This window comes from Dipodomys merriami, unplaced genomic scaffold (assembly GCF_024711535.1).
Source record: "Dipodomys merriami isolate MVZ:Mamm:240054 unplaced genomic scaffold, mDipMer1.0.p SCAF_7, whole genome shotgun sequence".
NCBI lineage: Eukaryota > Metazoa > Chordata > Mammalia > Rodentia > Heteromyidae > Dipodomys > Dipodomys merriami.
Window position 1 is genome coordinate 1706911 of NW_027206290.1, and position 21610 is coordinate 1728520.

The window sequence follows — 21610 nt, forward strand, 5'->3', positions numbered from 1 at the left end:
TGGGCTGGGAAGGTGACTTAGTGGTAGAGCACTTGCCTTGCATGCATGAGACCTTGGGTTCGATTCCTCAGCACAACATACGCAAAAAGAAAAAAGCCGGAAGTGGCACTGTGGCTCAAGTGGTAGAGTGCTAGCCTTGAGCTGAAGAGCTGAGGGACAGCGCCTAGGCCCAGAGTTCAGGCCCCACGACCGGACCCAAAAAAAAAAAAAAAAAAAAAAAAAGAATGTTGCTATAAACCGTAACATAGTTAAATGACTTCCTTAGCCAGGCACCAGTACCTTGTGCGATAATTGTTAACTACTCAGGAGAGTTTCAAGACAGCCCAGGCAGATAATTCAGTAGTAGTCTTACCTCCAATTAAGCAGAAAAATGCTACAACTGGTGGCATGGACCAAGTGGTAGAGCAGTGTGAGGTCCTGAGTACAAGCCCCATTACCAGCATTTACAATAAATAAATAAAAAGAATTTTACTTCCTTACAATATGGCTGGCCTCAATCAATAAAAGTATTTACAAAGTGAAGGATTATAGGCTTAGAAGTCCAATCAATTTAGTTCTACTTCTGTCTTTCCAACTTATACTAAGTATGTAACTTGAAAAGTATTGCTTCTTTAGGTTTTATTTTCCTCACTTTTAAAATGAGGCTAAAACTACCTGCTTTGCAGGATTGTTGGTACAAGTAAATGTGACAAAAGTAAACTTTTAGCAGATTGCTGACATACTCAATAAACTGTTATCTACAATATATATAATTATCATCATTATAACTGCATCATCATATTATGGAAGGAAACTATGTGATATGTGGTATCATTAAATGGTTCTGCTAATCACCTGTATGCATATATAATTTTGCACCTATCACTTTATAGGTATCCAAATATACATAATTTGTTTTTATCTGCTCAATTTAGAAGATATCTTTTATAATTTGAAAGGAAATATATCTTTAATACCTAAATATAGGAGTCCATTCAATAAAATATCAGGAGCAAAATAATTCAATGGAATGTATGAAGAAATTATGAAATAATGGGGGGGAGAGGTGTATAAAGAGCTGGGCTCATGCCTGTAATCCTGAAAGCTACTGAGGAGGCTGAGACTTGAGGATTGTGCGGTTTGAAGCCAGACACAGCAGGAAAGTCCATGAGACTTACCTCCAATACACTACTCAGAAAAAGCCAGATGTGACACTGTGACTCAAGTGGTAGAGAGCTATCCTTAAGCACAAAGAGGGGACAGCACCCAAGTGCTGAGGTCCAGCCCCAGAACTTGCAAAAAAATAAAATAAAATAAAAAAATCAACTTGTTTTTCTGGGATATGAGAATTACATGGGGGAAAAGAGGCACTTTTTACAACTATGTGAACCACTGCTTACAGTCACAATAAGTAATATTAGCCAGGTGTTGGTGGCACACATCTGTAACCAAATTATTCAGGAGACTGAGATCTGAGAATCACAGTTCAAAGCCAGCCTAAGCAGGAAAATCTATGAGATTCTTATCTCCAATTAAACATCAAAAAAGCCACAAACAGAGCAGTGGCTGGAGCAAAAAGAGGTCAATGACAGTACCCAGGCCCTGAGTTAAAGCTCCAGAACTGGCAAAAAGAAAAAAGAATTTTAGTGGGCTAAGAAGTTTCAAGTTATACATGGTTTTACATAACAGAATTTGAACCTAAATGTATTCCTAAATGTTTGTCTAAAAACACAGAGTCCAACAATCTAGCAACTCAGTAAATTAAGAACTGTGATATTCATCCATCATCTTTTAAAAAAACTTCTAGTTTATTTTCAGATGTTTCAAGATAATATTACTTTTAAAGGCAATTACCATAAGATAAAACATACAGCTATTATTCAAACCAAATCGAAAAACTTAACAACCAGTTCCCAAAAGTTGCACTATAATTCTCATCATCAAGAAACATTATGCTTGTAACAATAACATAATTAAATAAGTTAAATATAGGAAGAAAAACCCAGGTACTTTTAGAGGGATTTATATGATAAGTGGTGGTATTATTAATTATAATTTAAATTCAAAAAACAAATGCTATTATTACCGAACTATAAAATCAATAGAAAATGTGTGTGTGTGCGCGCACGGGCGCACACGCGGTCTGGTCCTAGGCTTGAACTCAGGGGCTGGGTGCTGTTTCTTAGCTTTTTCACTCAAGGCTAGTCACTTGACAAACAGATTCACTACCAGCTTCTCTATGTATGGTTAACCCTAGATGAGTCTCAGGGACTATCAAGCCCAGGCTGGTTTAGAACTTAGATCTTCATATCTCAGCCTCCAGCTTAGCTAATTTCAGGTGTGAACTACCAGCACTACCTTCTACTTTTTCTTTTTTGCCAGTTCTGGGGCTTGAACTCTGGGCCTGGGCACTGTCCCTGGGCTCCTTTTATTCAAGGCCAGCACTTTACCACTTGAGCCACAGCGCCACTTCTGGCTTTTTCTGTGATTAATTGGAGGTAAGAATCCCATGGACTTTCCTGCCCTGGCTTGCTTCAAATCCCATCCTCAAATCTCATTCTCCTGAACAGCTAGCCTTACAGGTGTGAGCTACCAGCACCTGGCTTTTACTTTAATTTTTGTCCTAATTCTAGATAAGCCTTGCCCCCAACAGAACTAAAGGAGCTTATTCAACAGGCAATTATTTCATCACTATGTTCTATGATTTTTAATCATCCCACAAAAAAGTATATTCAATTTTCATACTCACTTAAAAGCAGAGCCATCAACAAAATTTTCTAACTACTCAATTTAAAATCGCCTATCTCCAACATCAGCATATTTACATTAGTTTTCATCATCAATTTTAGTATTGTGCAAGGCCCTGAGCTCAATCTCCAGCACCAAGAAAAAAATTCATTTTAAAATTCACTGCAGTATAAGTCAAATCCATCACATTACTCAGTATAACTAAAGAAACAAAAACCCAATGAAAATAACCAACACTATAGTTTCTCAAATAGGCTAGGAAAAATTATGAAAAAAAAATCAATACTATTTTTAGTAAGTCATCAAACAAAACCACTGTATTAACATCTGTATAAATACAACAGGCAATGAATAAACAAAATAGCTACTGAGATGTCACTTTGTTATAAGCCTCCAATACCAACAAATTTCTATGGTGTAGTTTTCAGAACTCTAAGTTTCCTAACCCGCAGGGCTGGCGGGTGGGGTACACAGCAACCTGGTAGCAGATAAAAATCACAACCAATTACAGTCTAGGTAGGAATCTGTCCCTGGGTAATGTTAAGGTGGGTAACGTATATGTTTAAAATTCATTATCTCAATAGGGAACGAAGAAAAAAAATGTAGTTCATAAACAAAAGGAGGCTGGATTACAAGTTAACCTAAAATTCCTGACAGGTAACAATCAGTACATTGTAAGCCTGTCTCAAAGATGGGGAAGAGAAAAAAAGAAAAGAAAAGAAAAGAAAAAGCTTTTCCCAGAGCACTCTGAAGTGGGCAAGGGGAAACCATCCCTTTTGCACCCACAAGAATCATCCTCCAGACCACTGGCATCCTACTACAGAACCGGTTATGATTTACGGGCACTCGTCCCAGATGATGGGCAAAGGCGAGGGAGGGATGAAGGGTCTGCGGGAGGGGAGCCTGCGGTCCCGGAGGCCTGGAGGTAACTAAACCTACACCCTAGGCTCGAGGGGGCGGGGGTTGGGGGGGGGGAGGCAAGGTGGAGAGGGGCCGGCAAACCTCACCGTGATTATCCTTCTGCCCGATATTGTGCGTGCGGATGAGGGAGGAGAGTCTCCTCACGTCCCCCTTGAAGACGCACTCGTGCACCGGGTAGTGTGCGGGGCAGTGGCCTTCCTCGGCGACCGCAGCCTCGGGATTGGGGCCGGCCGCGGGAGCCGGGGTGGTCACGGAGTTGTGCAGCGGCGCGGCGGGCGCGCCGGGGGCGGGGGCCGCCTTCAGCTGCAGCCGGTGGTGGTGGTTACTGAAGATCTTGTGGCAGGCTCGGCCGCCCTTGCCCATCCTGCCTCCGGCGGTGAAGGTGCCGCCGAGGGCGGCCGCCGCTTCCTCATCGCCGGGCTCCAGCAGGTCGCCCTCCTCCTCCTTGCTGGGCTTGTGGTCCCTCCGCAGGGAGCGGATCTTCTCCCCGGTCATCGCCGCCGCCGGGGGAGCCGTGCGGGGACGCCCGAGGCTCACCGCGGGCGGCGGGCCGAGCCGGGGCGGCGGCGGCGGCGGCGGCGCGAGGCGCTTAGAGCGGCGGCCGGGAGCCTGGGGCGCAGCAGGAACTCCCGGAGCGCCCCGGGGCCCCGGACGCCCGCATCTCCCGGAGGAAGAGGCGGCGACTCCCGCCTAGGCGCCGAGGAGCGGGCGCGCGCTCGCGGGGGGGGGGGGGGCGGGGGAGGGAGGGGATGGAGACAGGGCAGGAGGGAGGAGTCGGAGTGCCGAGGCCCGAGACGCCGAGAGTCTAGTCACCGCCGCCGCAGTCGCCGCCACCACGGCCTCACGGGGAAAAACAGGGCACAGCCATCTTCCTTTGCTCCTCTCGCGAGAGCTCCCCTGGGAGTTTGAAGGGAGGAAACATCGCGATAAGTGAGCCGTTCGTTCCCTCCTCCCGTCTCCTCCTCCCGTGTCCCCCTCCCCTCCGCTCCCTCCCACGCACCTATCCTATTCCCAGGTCGCTTCGCGCCCGGCGCGTCCCAGGCCGACAGCCGACGTCTGGCTTTGCCGAAAGCGTCGGGCCGCGCCGGCCGTGGGCGGCCTGCAGCCGCAGCCTGCTGTCAGGGGACATTCGGCGCTGTTATCCCCGGCCATAGAAGCCTCGGAGGCTCCCGCGGAGGCGTGCTGAATGACGTCGCTGCGCGCAGGATGTGATGTCACTGAGATGGCACGGGACACTCGTGCCCGACGCCTTTACCTAAGCACCTGCACTGCGCGCCTGGCGCTGAGCTACCTGGGGGGACAGGGGGTCACGCCGGGCCACTGAGTCCCCGGAGCACGGCTGGCGCTGGGAGCTGGGGCACGCAGAAAGGAGGGCAGGGGAAATGCTTATAATGTTGGAGGAATCTCAGTGGATGACGTGGGAAAACGACGCGCTGGCACTGCAGCGAACTCGGAGGAGGGAGGTCCCTCCAATACTGGTTAGAGACGCGCTTGGGGAACGGGTCAGGGTGAACGTATCTGATGGATGCTCAGATGGCATCCAACAACCATAAGGCTTTGATAAGGTAACCAAAGCTGCCCAGCGCTGAATGAAGAGGCTGTGCAGGAGAGTTATACAAACACTGTCAACATTTGCATCCGTTTTTATCACCCGTTTCCTGTTTTTCTCTGACTGCTGCTTCTCTCCAAGTTATTCTTTCCTAAACTTGACGATCTCGCTCCACCCCGCCTACTGGAAAATAAATAAAGGAAACAGCGCTGGAGATCTAAGTCAGTAGATGCAGGGAGAGCATTTGCCAAGGAAAAAAAGCTACCTCTCTGGGTGCTGGTAATCACATCTGTAGCTGTTCATGTGGCCGAGGTCTGCAAGGATAGTGGTTCAAAACTAATCCAGGCAGAAAAGTCACTGAGACTCTAATGAGCCAGCAAAAAATCGGGCTGGGGGTGTGACTCAAGTGGTAGAGGGCCAGCCATGATTGAGAGTTCAAGGTACTGAACCCTGAAACAACCAAAAACCTAGTGAGAGCCTAGGTTTAGACCCGCGTTTTGCAAAAACCTCTGTGTCACTATAACAGCCTACTTTTTTCTAATGAATTTATTTTAGTTTTTTCGTGTTTGAGAGGATGATGGTGGTTCATCTATGTTCAAACATTCAGTTGTATATCAAAGAACCTTTGTAAGACTAAAGACCTATCTACAATAATTGATAAACCCATAAATACAACATTTCTGTCTCATGCATACACACACACACACACACACACACACACACACACACACACACACACACACACACACACACACACACACACACACACAGACCAAATCAGCACCTCAAAAGAACTTCCTGAGCAATCAAAAGAATGAACACATACACAGTATTTTGTTCTACCATAATAGCCCATATTTATTGTGAATCCTAAACCTGACAATAGGGTCGACTCTTTTTATTTTTTTTTTGCTAAAGGCTAGCATTCTACCACTTGGAGCATCCACTTTTTTGGTGGTTAATTTTGGAAGTAAGTCTTACAGACTTTTCTGCCTGGGATGGCTTGGAACTATCATGTTCAGATGTCAGACTCCTGAGTAGCTAGGATTATAGGCCACCAGCACCTGGCAGGGGTTGACACACCTAGTGGTAAGTATTATCTTTACAATTATTGGCTGAAGAATATTATTCAACTTCAAAATTGAAAAATTAAGTCAATTAAATCTGACTCTAGAACTACATCCAATCATGCAGGCTTTTGAATGTCACCATAAAAATTTATAATTGCCCAGCACTGGTGGTTCACACCTATAATCCTAGCTACTCTGGAGGCTGAGGTGTGAGGATCGCAGTTCAAAGCCAGACCAAAGAGGAAAGTCCTAGACACTCTCTAAATCTCCGAGTAATGACCAGAAAATGGGAAGTAGTGCAATGGCTCAAAGTGGTAGAGCACTAGCCTTGAGTGAAAGGGCTTAAAGAGTGTTCAAGCCCCAGGACTTACCAAAAAAAAAAAAAAAAAGTCTTATCCTTTAGCCAGGTGCTGGTGGCTCATGCCTATAATCTGAGCTACTCAAGAGACTGAGTAGCCAGGAGAGGAAAGGCCTTGAGATTCTTACCTCCAATTAACCACCAGAAAATCAGAAGTGGCTCTGTGGCTTAAAGATAGCCTTGAGCAAAAGAGCTAAGGAACAGTGTAAAGGCCTCAAGTTCAAGTCTCACACCAAAAAAAAAAATAAAATAAAAAGGTTTATACTTTAGCCGGGCGCTGGTGGCTCACGCCTGTAATCCTAGCTACTCAGGAGGCTGAGATCTGATGATCTCGGTTCAAAGCCAGCCCGGGCAGGAAAGACCGTGAGACTCCTATCTCCAATAAACCACCAGAAAACTGGAAGTGGCCCTGTAGCTCAAGTGGTAGAGCGCTTGCCTTGAGCTGAAGAGCTGAGGGACAGCGCCCAGGCCCAGAGTTCAAGCCCCACGACCTACAAAAAAAAAAAAAAAAAAAAAAAAAAAAAGGTTTATACTTGAAATTGGATGTGGCTTTACACACAAAAAAATCTAGCTATTCAGGAGGATGAGATTGGATTCCAGCCTTAGGCAGACAAGTTCTTATGAATCTTATCTCCACCTAACCAACAAAAAGCCCAAAGTGAGCCAAGCACAGGTTGTTTATATCTTAAATTTAGTTACTCAGTAGGCTGAGATCTGAGAATCAGGATCAAACCCAGCCTGAGAGAAAAGTCCCTGTGAGACTTATCACTCTTATCTCCAGTTAACCACTCAAAAAAAAATGGAAGTGAAACTGTGGCTCAAGTAGTAGAGGGCTAGCCTTGAGCACAAGAGGCTCAGGGGCAATGCCCAGGGCCTGAGTTCAAGCCCCACAACCAGAAGAAAAAGAAAACTGGAAGTAGAGCTGTGGCTCAAAGTGGTAGATCCCTTGAGCAAAAATTGCTCAGGGATAATACCCAGGCCCTGAGTTCAAGCCCCACAATCCACACACACACACACACACACACAACACACACACACACACACACACACACACACACACACACACACACACACACACACACACACACACACACACACACACACACACACACACACACACACACACAGAGCCCAAAGTAGAGGTGTGTTTCCTCTGGTAAAATGTTAGTTAACCACAAGCCTAAAAAAAGAAAGAAAAAAAAAGCCTATGCTGACTTCCCTAAAAAGATTTAGACTTTATTCTTAAAAAAAAAAAAGAAAAAAAAGATTTTTTTCAGGGATCTTTAAGTTGGGAATATAGCATGTTAATATTTTCCTTTTCAGGAAAACCATACAATTTAGGAACCTATATATATTTATTTATTTGTTTATTTATTATATATAGAGAAAACAGATTATAAAGTGAATTACCTGTTCTTCCTTTTCCTTTTTTCTTTCCCACTTTACACACACACACACACACACACACACACACCACAGATAAGCCAGATGTTGGCAACTTGCTTGTGATCCCAGCATAAATAGTAGAATTGTAATCTAAGATAGCCAGTGCAAAAAGGGCTGGAGCATAACTTAAATGGTAGAGCACCAGTCTTGTGGGGGTCAAGGCCCTGCTAGGCACTGGTGGCTCATGGCTGTAATCCTAGGTATTCAGGAAGCTGAGATCTGAGGATTTCAGTTCAAAGCCAAGCCAGGGAAATTCTTGAGACTTTTATCTCCCTAAAACCTGGAAGGAGAGCTGTAACTCAAAGAAGTAGAGGATTAATCTTGAATACAAAAGGTTGGTAACAGTGCTCAGACTCTGACTTCAAGCCCCATGACCAGCACCACCGAAAAAAAAAAAATCCCAAAGTATGTACAATGTACCAAACCAACTGTAAACACTCTTAACTGAAATTTTAGGACACTCAGGTTAGCTACTGAACCGGAGTACTCATTTGTTCATTTACAAGGAACAGTAAATTCAACTTACATAACAAAAAAGTGCAGAGGCAAGTCTTCAAGAATGATCTCCAAATCCCTTGTGAGGCTCATGTGACTCCTTCAGCCTAAATTGGCTTTTGGAGCGTCCTCGGGAGCCTCAAGGACACATATGGCTGCCAGCCTTACCAGTGGCTTCGTGCCAACCGAGACAATACTGTTCAGGCTACGTATCCAGCAGAACACTGATTGGCTCAGGCATAAGTTACATCAGCCAATCCCTATAAAGGATGGGATGACACTTGTTAGTCCTGGCCAATCAGGACTCATATCTGAGTCCAAGGTGGGACTAAACCTTCCACATAGTAGAACTACTTCATAATGGGGTTTAGGTGGAAAGATAGACAAACGCCATTTTCACCCAGAAGCAGACACCTAAAAAGGAAGGAAACATAACAGGAGTGTTTTGTTTGGGATTAAATATGAAAAAATATAATCATTAATTATCTATATGTAATAAGTGAATAATTTCATGCACAAATAGCATGTTTACACTGTGTGTGTGCGTGTGTGCGTGTGTATTTACAGATCTTGGGACTTAAACTCAGGGCCTGGACACCGTCCAAGTAAATGGACATTTACTTTTCATTAAAATATGAACAACACAGAATTCAATCCCAAAACTCAAGAATGTATCTGAGCTATTGAATTTACTAGACAGTACTCAGGTTAGAACACTATATTTCCTCTTGCTATGGTTAAGAATCCAGTATGCCGGGCGCTGGTGGCTCAAGCCTATAATCCTAGTTTCTCAGGAAGCTGAGATCTGAGAATCATGGTTTGAAGGCAACCCGGGCAGAAAAGTCTGTGAACTTTTATCTCAACCACCAGAAGACCGGAAATGGCGCCTTGACCCAAAGTGGTAGGGTCTTGAGTAGAAAAACTTCAGGGACAGCGCCCAGACAATTCAAACCCCACGACTGACAAAACGAAAAACAAAAACAACAACAAAACAAATTACATTCATTTAACCTTGATTAGTAGGGAAAAAAAATCCTTCTACTAAATAGGTATGTTTCAACTTTTAAACAGTTTTATTAAATGCTTTCTCTATTCATTGACTAGACAAGACTAAGAATATGGGTTTGATCAAACAGTATCAGCACAAAAAATTAAAATAACGTCCGGCACTGATGGCTCACACCTATAATTCTAGCTACTCAGGAGGCTGAGATCTGAGGATTGCGGTTCAAAGCCAGCCTGGTCAAGAAAGGCCATAAAATTCTTATCTCTAATTAACCACTAGAAAACCTAAAGTGGCACAGTGGGTTAAGTGGTGGAGTTCTAGCCTTGAGCTGAAGAGCTGAGGGATCAGGGTCTGGGCCCACAGTTCAAGCTCCACGACCGACCAAAAAATAAAAATAAAAAATATTAAAACAAATAAGACATTGTCCAAAGGAAATATACTCATTACCTGACTCCATAGTGGTTAATCCATGGCTTAGGAACACTTTCATTTGAAGAGATAGTCCACTTCACACACAACAGTTCTTTATCAAATATAAATCACAGGGCATGTAAATCTATCCATCAGTATTTTCTCACACACTTTATTTCCATTTGCATAGGTCTTAGTATTTTGCTTTTCACTTCCTTTCTCAGAGGCTGTAGTGGGCACTTTCATTCTCTTTTACTATTTCTATCCAGTGGTTATTGGTGATTCCCTTGAATTGCTCTTAAATAATCAGGAAAAAAAAATAATTCTTCGAAACAGGAGTTGCCAGGGAAACCAAATCCAATATCTGGAAGTTCCTGAAGAAAGCAATTACTCTGAGACAAATAAACACAGTGACTGATAGAAGAGGAAAAGAAGAGAAGATGCCAGAAGCTTGAGAGCCAGGTCGATGAGATGAAACGAAATAGAAAAGGCACAAATGTCTCTAAATGAAATTATATTTAAATCACCAACAAAGCTTGGAGAAAGAGAATTAAATCATTCATAGGAATGAAGTTTTCAGTAAGTGAAGAGTTTTTAGAACAGCAAAGGTAGTTATGTAAATGACTAAATGGGGTATGTGGGTGGATCAATGGACAGACAGATGGAGAGAGAGAGAGATTAGATGGATAGAGGAGAGAGAGATTTTAGTGAACTTGGCTTCTTGGATCTGTTTTATTTTTAAATTAAATTATTTGGTTGCCCAGAATATTTCCTACTCTATTCTCTATTAATTAGCCTAAGAATTCCCCCAAGAACATCAGATCAACATGCTCCAAATAGAACTAACCTGCATCAGCAACTCTACTGACTAAATTTTTATTCAAGTCTGTGTTTCACTTTCATATGAAACTCCTGTCTTTCTTTTTGGGCTACATTGAGCCAGTTACCAAATACTGATCTTTCTACCAATTGTACAGCTCTGAAATAAAAATCATTTCTCTGGCTTTTCCAGGTGCCAGGTTTGGGTTCATACTATCATGTCTTAAAACTGCCAACAGACTGTTTTGCCTTTGTTTTGTTTTTGTTTTTTAAATTTCCAACCTGTCCCTACATTAACAACTGGCATTCATTCACCATTTGAATTGCCACTTTATTGAATGAAGACACAAGGCACCCAGCTAACTTTCACTGTCAGGTAAGCAAAGGGCAAAATCTCAAATACTGCATGAATATTTATTTACAATATCTATTCTCCAGATCCACCCCTGACCAGAATTTTGCAGTGGTATGACTTCAGTAAGTATGCAATTAATTAATTAATGATAGACTGCTTTATTGAACATTATTGAGATGTACTGTGAATTATCATTTGACTGTAACTCCATATGTAAAAACAAACAAAATAATGTAAAAACAAACTAAATAATACTCACAACTTTCCTTTATTATGACTTTGCCTATTTGAGTTATTTTATCTCCTTACCTGTTTTTCAGAAACAAGTGTTAACTTTACCAACACTCTTCCTTGGATCCTACTTCTCACGATTCTTGTCCTGAGCTCTCCCAGACCCTTGATTCACAGCATGTCCTCATTTTCCTTTGAAGGAAAGAAAGTAGAGGCTGAGGGAGAGTTGAGGAATACAGTTTTGTGACACCAATTCTGATTCTCTAACTTTCTCATTCCAGCTCTTAATTCTTTCTCACCCTCACATTCCACTTTTACAGCACCCCAAAATAGTATCACTTGGGTCCTTTGGAGGCAATATTGAGAACATAGAAAATAAGAAAAATAAGTCACCCAGGGATCCTGCCTGTTATCTCAACACTTGAGAGGCTGAGGAAAGATCACCAGTTTGAGGCCAGCCCAGGGTACATAGTAACCTCATATAAGAAGGGAAGGAACAAGGGAGAGTAAAGAGGGATGGACGAAAGGAAGGAGAGGAAGGAGAGGAGGGAAGGGAAGAAAAGAAAAATAATGCAAGTACTTATTCAACTACTGAGGCCCCTCCAACTGCTAAAATCTAAACTTAATGTGGCTCTCTGTCTGAAAGGATCATTTGACTAGAGAATGACAAAGCATTTTGTTTGGAAACTACTGGTTGGCACTCAAGAGCCTCATATCACAGCACTTCTTAAGAGAGAGTCACCACACACTTGTCACTCGGTGTGACAAGTAAAGAAATATCATTTTCTGATAATGGTCCCATTTTTCAGGACGGATCTGAGATAGGCCAGAATAAAAGACTAATATGTCAACTAGGCATGGCGGTACACACCGATAACCCCAGCACCAGGGAGACTGAGGCAAGAAAACATCAAGTTTGAGGCCAGCCTGGGACACATAGCAAGACCTGTCTAAAAATTAAAAAGGAGACTAACATGTCATAATTCTAGCCTAAAATTTGTCAACACATCCATAAAATAACTTAAAAGCCAAACAAGCAAAGGGCAGCTTGGTAAGCATGGAATCAGAATACAGAGTCCGTTATTTGGTTCTAATATTTAATGGCATGGTTCTGGAGCCTAATGTGGGAGGTCCACAGATTTCTGTCTGTGAGACAGATGGAGACTCACAAGACCAGAAGCATACCAAGCCACTCCTCACAAACACCTGCTACAGGATGATCAGTGCCAACTCTTGCCTCTCTAATTCTTCCTTTGCACTCCTTGATGAGGGATACATGCATCTGCTCATCATCCTTCAGCTATAGTAGAACACTCATCATAGTTATTGCCAAGTCTGGTCCAGAAAGCTAATTTGTGCTTTTTGGTTATTTTTCACATTTCTATTTCAATTTATTGTGTGATCATTTCAAAATTTCACTTTCAAATAACTTATTTCTTAGTTTTATGTCTTGGAGAGATATTTCATTGTGGTATCTATACACTGAAGACATATAAAGCCAGTTACTGGTGGCTCACACTTGTAATCCTAGCTACTCAGGAGGCTGATATCTAAGGATTGAGGTTCAAAGACAGCCCAGGCAGGAAAGTCTGTCAGACTCTTTTCTCCAATTAACCACCAGTGGAATCTGACAACTGACAAAAAACAAAAACAAAAACAAAACCCATAAAATTAAAAGCAAAATGTTTTCAATTTCTCATCTCAGAAAGATACTGAGAATGTTCCTAATGGATGTGACCTATTAATGAAATACTAGATATTTTAAACTATCCTATGGCTTTTACATGCCTATATATGCACATACACACAATTTACCACAAGTATTCTTAGTTCCTACAGTTTTAGTTATTGTTAAATAACCACAGATAGTAAAAGGAGGAGGAAGAGGACAAAGGGAAACAGAAGAAGGGAAGAAACATGGTCGTGTAGATTAATTTTAAACAAAAGCTATTCAACACATATTCATCTTCATTTTGACAAAACCATCTGTAATTTTTAAACCTTATCTAATTTTTTTAAAACCAATGTTTTATTTTATTATTTTATTTTTTTGGGGTCCAGTCATGGGGCCTGAACTCTGGGCCTGGGTGCTATCCCTCAGCTCTTCAGCTCAAGGCTAGCGCTCTACCACTTGAGCCACAGCGCCACTTCCGGCTTTTTTCTTTTTTGCTTATGTGGTGCTGAGGAATCGAACCCAGGGCCTCATGCATGCAAGGCGAGCGCTCTACCACTGAGCCACCTTCCCAGCCCACCTTATCTAATTTTTAAACATCATCTTTTCCAAGTTCTCTTTTATACTGTAGGTATACATACTCACTCATACTTGTCTACCTGGTCTAGCTTTGAACCTCAATCATCAAATTTCACCTCCTAAATAGCTAGAATTATAGGTGCTAGCTATTAGTTCCCAGGTGATCTAGTTCTTATTTTTTTCTTTCTGCAGCCTCCTTCATCCAGGACTTAGAAATTTAAGGGCTATTTTATTTCATTTCCTATGCTTTTGTAGTCTTAGGTTTCAAATAACACTTTTATTTTGTCGGTCTTGGGCCTTGAACTCTGGGCCTGGGAGCTGTCCCTCTGCGCTTCAGCTCAAGGCTAGCACTCTACCACTTGAGCCACAGCACCACTTAAATCAAATAACACTTCTTGAAGTCTCACCATAGACTTTGAATGTATGAACTCATTTATTCCATATACAAACCCATGAGTTAGATACTAGGATTAGCTTCATTTACAGTTGAATGAATTTTGCTCAGTCATGTGCTTATCATTATCTTTGCACTAGCAAGATTCAGTCTGTTCTCTTGTAGTGTATGATTGTATAACACCAATTACCTAATGCTCACTGGTATAGAAATCCTGAGAGTATAATTTGAAAGTTGAAATAGTTCATAAGGAACTTACCCTAGGCAAGAACAGTTGGATAGTGATAATAAAATTATAAAATTGTAAAAGGAAAAGAAAACTACTCTCTCCTCATCCCCTACCGCCCATTGGATGCTACACAGACAAGAACACTTTGAGTTCTATTTTAAGAAAGGTAAAACTTAGGGCCTTCAGTTTCCTATATTAGTGGCTATTTGGGAATGTGTTTCTGTAAGGAAAATAAAAAGGAAGTGTAAAGTCTGGCCCTTGGTCCCATAGTAACTTCTCAGAGAGGTGTACAATCAGCCTTGCTCTACTCTCAGCTGAGAGAAATGTACTTCCCTTTCTCTACCTTTGTAACAGCGACTCTATCATTCTAAGCTCATCTTCCATCTACAATGTCTTAATACCACATACTGTCCTTTTCACTTCATGGTTTTGTGTATTTTTAGTGTTTCTGAACCAGCATCCAGACCTACTAAGCTCCTTTCTGGATTTTCTAAAGCTCTTCTGGAGGCATCAATTTTATTTTGTAGTAGTAGTACTCTAGCCATCTATTCATATAGGTGTGAGTGATCTGCCCCAATTCTCAGTAATATATATGTTATACATAAGATTATAGCTTCAAATGGGGAAAAATGAAGGAAGGGTGACATTCTCCAATCAACATTATACTCATTCCTTGACTTATGGAATTGTAACCTCTTTGTACTACAATTAACATTAACAACAACAACAAGATTATAGCGTCAACCCTACCATTGCAAGTTAATGTCATCCCAACATTGAGAGAAAAAGCCAAGTGAGAGGCCAAGTTCCAATCCCAATTCTAGTGTGCATGTGTGCGTGTGTGCATGTGTGTGTGCGCACACGCGCGTGCACATGGGCACACACCTCCTTCATACCACACCTCCTGGTTATTAATTTACAAAATGAGAATTCATAGAGGTTATCTAAATCTGTTTTATCCTTTAAAATGGATAACAAACAAAAAACCTGGAAACTCCTTGTTGGTTGAGTAAAGTCAGAAAGAATGAAAGTCCTAGCTAGCAAAGGTTATGGGTTTGGGGAGCCTTACCATTTTACTCTCTCCAAACCATTGTCTAAGAATTAGGAGTTGCTAGATGACATGATTTCCTGTATACATGCAACTCAGAAAGTATTAAAGGTACTGATAGGAATCACCAATTGAAAGCTTTAATTCAGGGGCTGGGAAGGTAGCTCAGTGGTAGAGCGCTTGCCTTGCATGCATGAGACCCTGGGTTCAATTCCTCAGCATCACATAAGCAAAAAGAAAAAAGCCGGAAGTGGCGCTGTGGCTCAAGTGGTAGAGTGCTAGCCTTGAGCTGAAGAGCTGAGGGATAGTGCCCAGGCCCAGAGTTCAGGCCCCATGACCGGACACCCCCCCCCCAAAAAATGAAAGCTTTAATTCAGGTTTCCTATATGTTCTCAGGAAATAACTTTTTTCTTTTTACTATTTCTCCCTACATTAATCCTAGTAAGCTAATGTAAGTCCTTGCTAAAAGAGTTGGTCTTGTGAGACTTTTTCCTTATTGGGAGACACTTTTCGGGTATTAAAATCCTGAAGTGATTCAGAAGGTCCGTGCTAAACTCTAAGACAAACTTTGAAACCTCTGAGAAGTGAATGAAACAAACCCAATTTGTTTGGCTCCCATTGGAGAATGGAAAAAATGCCTGTCTCACTTCCCTTTTAGAGAGAAGATAGATGATAATTACAGAGTATATTTGATATTTGCAAAATTTGCTGCTTGCCTTCTCTTTACCCTATTTTATGAAATACTGATCATTGAACCTAGGGTCTCACACTGTCTAGGCAAATGTTATACCACTTGAGCTAGACATTCGGTCACCTATCTGGTGCCTCTTAATCAATCTATTCATCTCTTCTTACAGGACAGTAGATAAGAATGTGAGGATCAAAAGTGGTTTTACAAACTCGGTCTCTGTCTCAGTTTTTCTGTCTTTTAGTCTCAGTCTCCCAGTTACAGTCCCTTAGCCATACTATATCTTTTTTTTGTTATGTTGTTAAAGGCCATTTTAAAATTATATATTATTATCTATAGATTTATTTCTTTATCCTGTCTCCCTTTTCTCTACCCCCAATGAGACTTGAACTCAAGGTTTTGTCCCTGAGCATTTTTGCTCAAAGCTAGCACTCTACCACTTGAGCCACAGCTCCACTTTTGGCTTTTTGTTGCATTGGAGATAAGAGTCTCATGGGCTTTTATGCTTGGACTGGATTTGAACCACAATCCTCAGATCTCAGCCTCTTGCATAGCTAGGATTATAGGGGTGAGCTACTGGTGCTTGGCTTCTTTCTTCTCCTTTTTATTATCATTATCAAGTTTTCATTTTAAAGCTAGGCTAGCATCACAAATTACTGAAATTTTCATTTTTTTTCCTTACAATTGCAATAGTTTAAATTCTTGTTACTCAAATTGTGAGCTGTGAAGCAACCATACTGGTATAATTTGGCAGCTTAGATATGCATAATCTTTGGCCTAAAATTTGATTTACTAAGCTAGTAACCACATTTTAAAAAGCCCCAAGAAAACAGGTGCTGGTGGCTCATGCCTGTAATCCTAGCTACTCAGGAGGCTGAGATCTGAGGACCACAGTTGGAAACCAGGCTTTGGGAAGGAAAATCTGTGAGGCCCTTATCTCCAATTAATATCAAAACCCTGAAAGAGGAGGTGTGGCTCAATTGGTAGACTACCAACTTCAGATTAAAAAACTAAGGGAAGCTGGGCTCTAGTGGCATACACCTGTAATCCTAGCTACTCAGGAGGCTGAGATCTAAGTACTACAGTTCAAAGCCAGCCAGGGAAGGAAAGTCTGTGAGACTCTTATCTCCAATAAACCACTCAGAAAACCAGAAGTGGCACTGTGGCTCAAGTGGTAGAGCGCTAGCCTTGAGCTCAAGAGCTGAAGGACAGCACCCAGGCCCAGAGTTCAGGCCCCACGACCGGACCACCAAAAAAAAAAGACTTTGGTTTCTACTCTAAGTGAGATGAGAAGCCATCAGACAGAGTTCAGGAGTAGTGACAAGATTTGGTTTGCATAGTTAAAAGACCTCTCAGGCTGAGGATGGAGGTAATGGGGAGAGAGGCCTGTTGACTACTAGTGTGGAAATGAAAGAGACAGACAGTGGTCAAGGCCATGGAAAAGCTTGTGCCAAGCAGAACCATGGGTTGTAACCAAATTACAAAATTAATGTTCTCTTTAATTTAGCAAAATAAAAGCATATAGGATCATTGTTAATGGATGAAATGTCTCAATGAATATATCTAAACACAAAGTTTTGTAAAAATTAAAGAAAAATTTCCTAAATAAATAGCCAGAAATAAAGAAATATCATTTCAGACTCATTTATGTAAAAACTACTACTGGGGCTGGGAAGAGTACTTGCCTTGCATGCATGAGGCCCTAAGTTCGATTCCTCAGCACCACATAAGCAGGAAAAACTGGAAGTGGTGCCGTGGCTCAAGTGGTGGAGCGCTAGCCTTGAGCTGAAGAGCTGAGGGACAGCACACAGGTCCAGAGTTCAGGCCCCACGACTGATAACAACAACAACAACAACAACAACAACAAAACCAAACCTAGTCTACTACTGACTCAATAGTTCTCATATTTAACTGGATAAAATTCCTCACTGACTTTTTCTTTGGATAGTGCTTGGATCTGAACTCTTGGTCTCATACTTGCTTGGTTTGTTTGCTCAGCTGGTTCTCTAAACCAGTAGGCCATGTCTCTAGTCTGACTTTTAGCAGGATATTTTGGATGTGGAAGTTGGGAGAGTTTTCTGCCTGAGCTAGCTTTGAACCTTCTCCTCCAGATCTCAGTCTCCTGTGTAGCCTACAGCTAAGCCTCCAATTCCATTTTTCACTTGTCAGTTGGAGATAAGCGTCTCTGGTACTTCTGTGTGGGTTAGCTTCATCCTCTCTTCTCAGGTCTAAGCTACTTGGAAGTGGCTAGGATTATAGTTGTGATCCTCTGGTGCCTGATTCACTAATCCTTAAAGTTGAATTATTTCATTTATTGTAGATTAAATAAATAAGATAGTCTTAAACTGGACATCAATGGTTCACATTTGTAATCATAGCTACTCAGGAGGCCGAGATATGAGAATTGAGGTTCCAAGCCAGCCCAAACAGCAAAGTTTGTGAGACTATTATCTCCAAAAAAGCACCAAATAAACACAGAAGTGGAGCTGTGGCTTAAGCTGTGGTAGAGCATTATCCTTAAGCACAAATGCTCAGGAACAATGCCTAGAACTGATTTCAACTTACAGGCTGGCACAAAAGAAAAAAGAAAATTCCTCCAAGGGATGATGGACATAAGAACAAAATTTCTGTAATATTCTCATTTATAATTCATTTGGGAGCAAAGATGTTTCTTTTTTGTATTAAAAAAGGTAGCTTCGCCGGGCGCTGGTGGCTCACGCCTGTAATCCTAGCTACTCAGGAGGCTGAGATCTGAGGCTCCCGGTTCAAAGCCAGCCCGGGCAGGAAAGACTGTGAGACTCCTATCTCCAATAAACCACCAGAAAACCGGAAGTGGCGCTGTAGCTCAAGTGGTAGAGCACTCGCCTTGAGCTGAAGAGCTGAGGGACAGCACCCAGGCCCAGAGTTCAAGCCCCACGACCGACCAAAAAAGAAAAAAAAAAAGGTAGCTTCATTGAAAACACACAGCAGTCAATAATGGGGCAATATCAGTGTGCTTTACTATTTATTTTTCAGTCTTTTTCAAGGGCAAAGACTAAGTCTTACTGTCCTCTTGATTACGTCAGTTTTTTTTTTTTTTTTGGTCGGTCGTGGGGCTTGAACTCTGGGCCTGGGCGCTGTCCCTCAGCTCTTCAGCTCAAGGCGAGCGCTCTACCACTTGAGCTACAGCGCCACTTCCTGAATGTTTTCTTTACACCAGAATCAACCATGATGTAAGTGATACTAAGATAAAATTTTGCTCCCTTCTTTACAGGAACACATTAAAGAGGGATATTTAAACAAGCAATTGAGCACTGTAAGAATTATAGAGCCCACGTATGACAAAGGGAAGCTAACTCTGGGAAGAGTAGCTTCAGATAAATTTGGCCAGAAGAGGAAAGCTTTGAACTGGGATGTGGAAAGCAGATGAATGTTAGCTAATCTGATGAGGAAGGGGGAGAGGAGAGAGAAATTGAGGACATTTATAAAGTCCCGTAATCAGATAGGATATTGGCCTATTCAAGAACATGTATGGCCATTATCAAGAAAATGAATAACAGATGCTGGTAGGGATCTGGCAAAAAGGGAATGCTAATATACTGTTGTTGTGAATGTAAGCTTATTTAACTACTCTGGAAAGCAGTATGGAGATTCCTCAAAAGACTAAACATAGAGCTTCCCTATGACCCAGCAATCCCACTCCTGGGCATTTACCCAAATGACCACAAACCAGCTTACACTAAAGCTACCAACACAGACATGTTAACTGCAGTATTATTTACCATAGCTAAGAAATGGGCTCAACCCAAATGCCCCTCAGTGCATGAATTGATCAAGAAAACATGGTATATATTCACAATGTAATTCTATGCTTCCATCAGAAAGAATGACATTACCCCCATTCATAAGGGAATGGAAAGACTCGAGGAAAACTATATTAAGCAAAGTAAGCCAGACCCAAAGAAACATATGCTGCATGGTTCCTCCCATTTGTAATAACCAGAATATGTCTATAAATCTACAAGTAAATCCAATGGGTAGTAAAAGACAAATAATTACCCTTGGACATGATTAATTTAACAGCACTCTGAGTATTCACACAGTGAGAACAAAGGAGGATATTCTTTGGAGAGAATCACAATGGCTCAATAGCTATGTGGATATGACCATATAAGCTCCAAGAAATGAAAACAAGAGGTTTTCTTTTTTTTTTTTCATTGTATTTTTTGCAGTTATTTTTTTCTTTACTTTTTTCTTTTGGTTTATTTCCTTTTTTCACTGTTTTTTATTTCTGTATCCTTTGTCTTGCATATAAGTTTATCTGATTTGGAGAGAGGAGGGGGAATCACAGAAACAGTGAGACAAAGAGTGAATCAATTCAGCAGTGATACTCACTGGACACTCTGTTGGAAATTAACTATACAACTTGAGGGGGAAGGGGTCAGGAGGGTAAAAAGTTGGAGAAAATGAGGGAGGGGGTAACACTGTTCAAAAAGAAATCTACTCATACTTGAATCTCATGGGCTCTCCTGCCACAGCTGGCTTTGAACCTTGATCTTCAGATCTCAACCTCCTAAGTAGCTAGGATTACAGGCATGAGTCACCAGTACCTGAGTTACCCCACCCTCCTTTATAAATTACATTTGTCTTACAACTTTTCATTGTTAGGAAATTGGTAACTTTGCATATGACATTGACAAAATAACTATGATTGAAAGCTGAAGGACATACAACTAAATATATAACAACTTAAGAAAAAATAAAATAAACCCATCCTTGTCTAAAGACAGAAAACGACTGATTAGAACTAAAAAAAAAAAAAAAATCTCAAGGGGCTGGGAAGATAGCTCAGTGGTAAACTGCTTGCCTTGCATGCTTGAGGCCCTGGGTTCAATTCCTCAGCACCACATAAGCAAAAAGAAAAAAGCCAGAAGTGGCGCTGTGGCTCAAGTGGTAGAGCACTAGTCTTGAGCTGAAATGCTGAGGGACAGTGCCCAGGCCCAGAGTTCAGGCCCCACAACCGGACCAAAAAAAAAAAAAAAAATCTCAAGATGATTGTGTGTGTGTGTGTGTGTGTGTGTGTGTGTGTGTGTGTGTGTGTGTGTGTGTGTGTGTGTGTGTGTATGTACACTGATACCAGGTCTTGAACTAGGGGCCACACATTTCATTGTGCTTTCATATTTTATACTGCCACTTTAGTCACACCTCCAGTCCAGCATTTTGCTGGTTAATGCAAATACAGGCTCAAGATTGTACTACCCAGATGGCTTTTACAGGTATCAGCCTCCTGTGCAGCTACAATTGTAGGCATGAATCACCTTACAGGCATTAATTATCTGTATAGCTTTAAAAGGAATTCATTGTAGGAAGGTAAGAAATCAAAGCTAATTAGTTTCTCAAGCACTGTAATGAAATTTAAAAGGATTTAAACCATTTAAATTTATTACTTAATATTTTGTATTTAGAGTTTTTGATACAACGTATGTTGTGGTTTGGCTTGTTTTTATTTTAGCTCAGAATCGAATTCTTTTTTTTTAATTTCATTTTATTTTCTGTTCTTTTGTGATGTGTGTGTGTGTGTGTGTGTGTGTGTGTGTGTGTGTGTGTGTCTTGAACTCAAGGCCTTACATTCT

At 41.6% G+C, this 21610-nt stretch overlaps 1 protein-coding gene across 2 annotated transcripts in view; it reads right to left on the reverse strand.

Moving 5' to 3' along the window:
• Ankrd13c (ankyrin repeat domain 13C) overlaps positions 1–8746 on the reverse strand; it is a 72797-nt gene extending 64051 nt beyond the window's left edge. Inside the window, exons 1-2 of one of the 2 annotated variants that reach the window (XM_070006935.1) lie at positions 8598–8746; positions 3735–4545 (exon numbers count right to left, since the gene is read on the reverse strand). In XM_070006935.1, the coding sequence (XP_069863036.1) occupies positions 3735–4143 (409 nt within the window). In that variant the 5' untranslated portion in view covers positions 4144–4545; positions 8598–8746. Of the gene's footprint in view, positions 1–3734; positions 4546–4648; positions 4790–8597 lie in introns of those variants that run through there. The other variant, XM_070006936.1, reaches the window with a different exon arrangement.
• Between the last annotated feature and the right edge of the window lie 12864 nt (positions 8747–21610).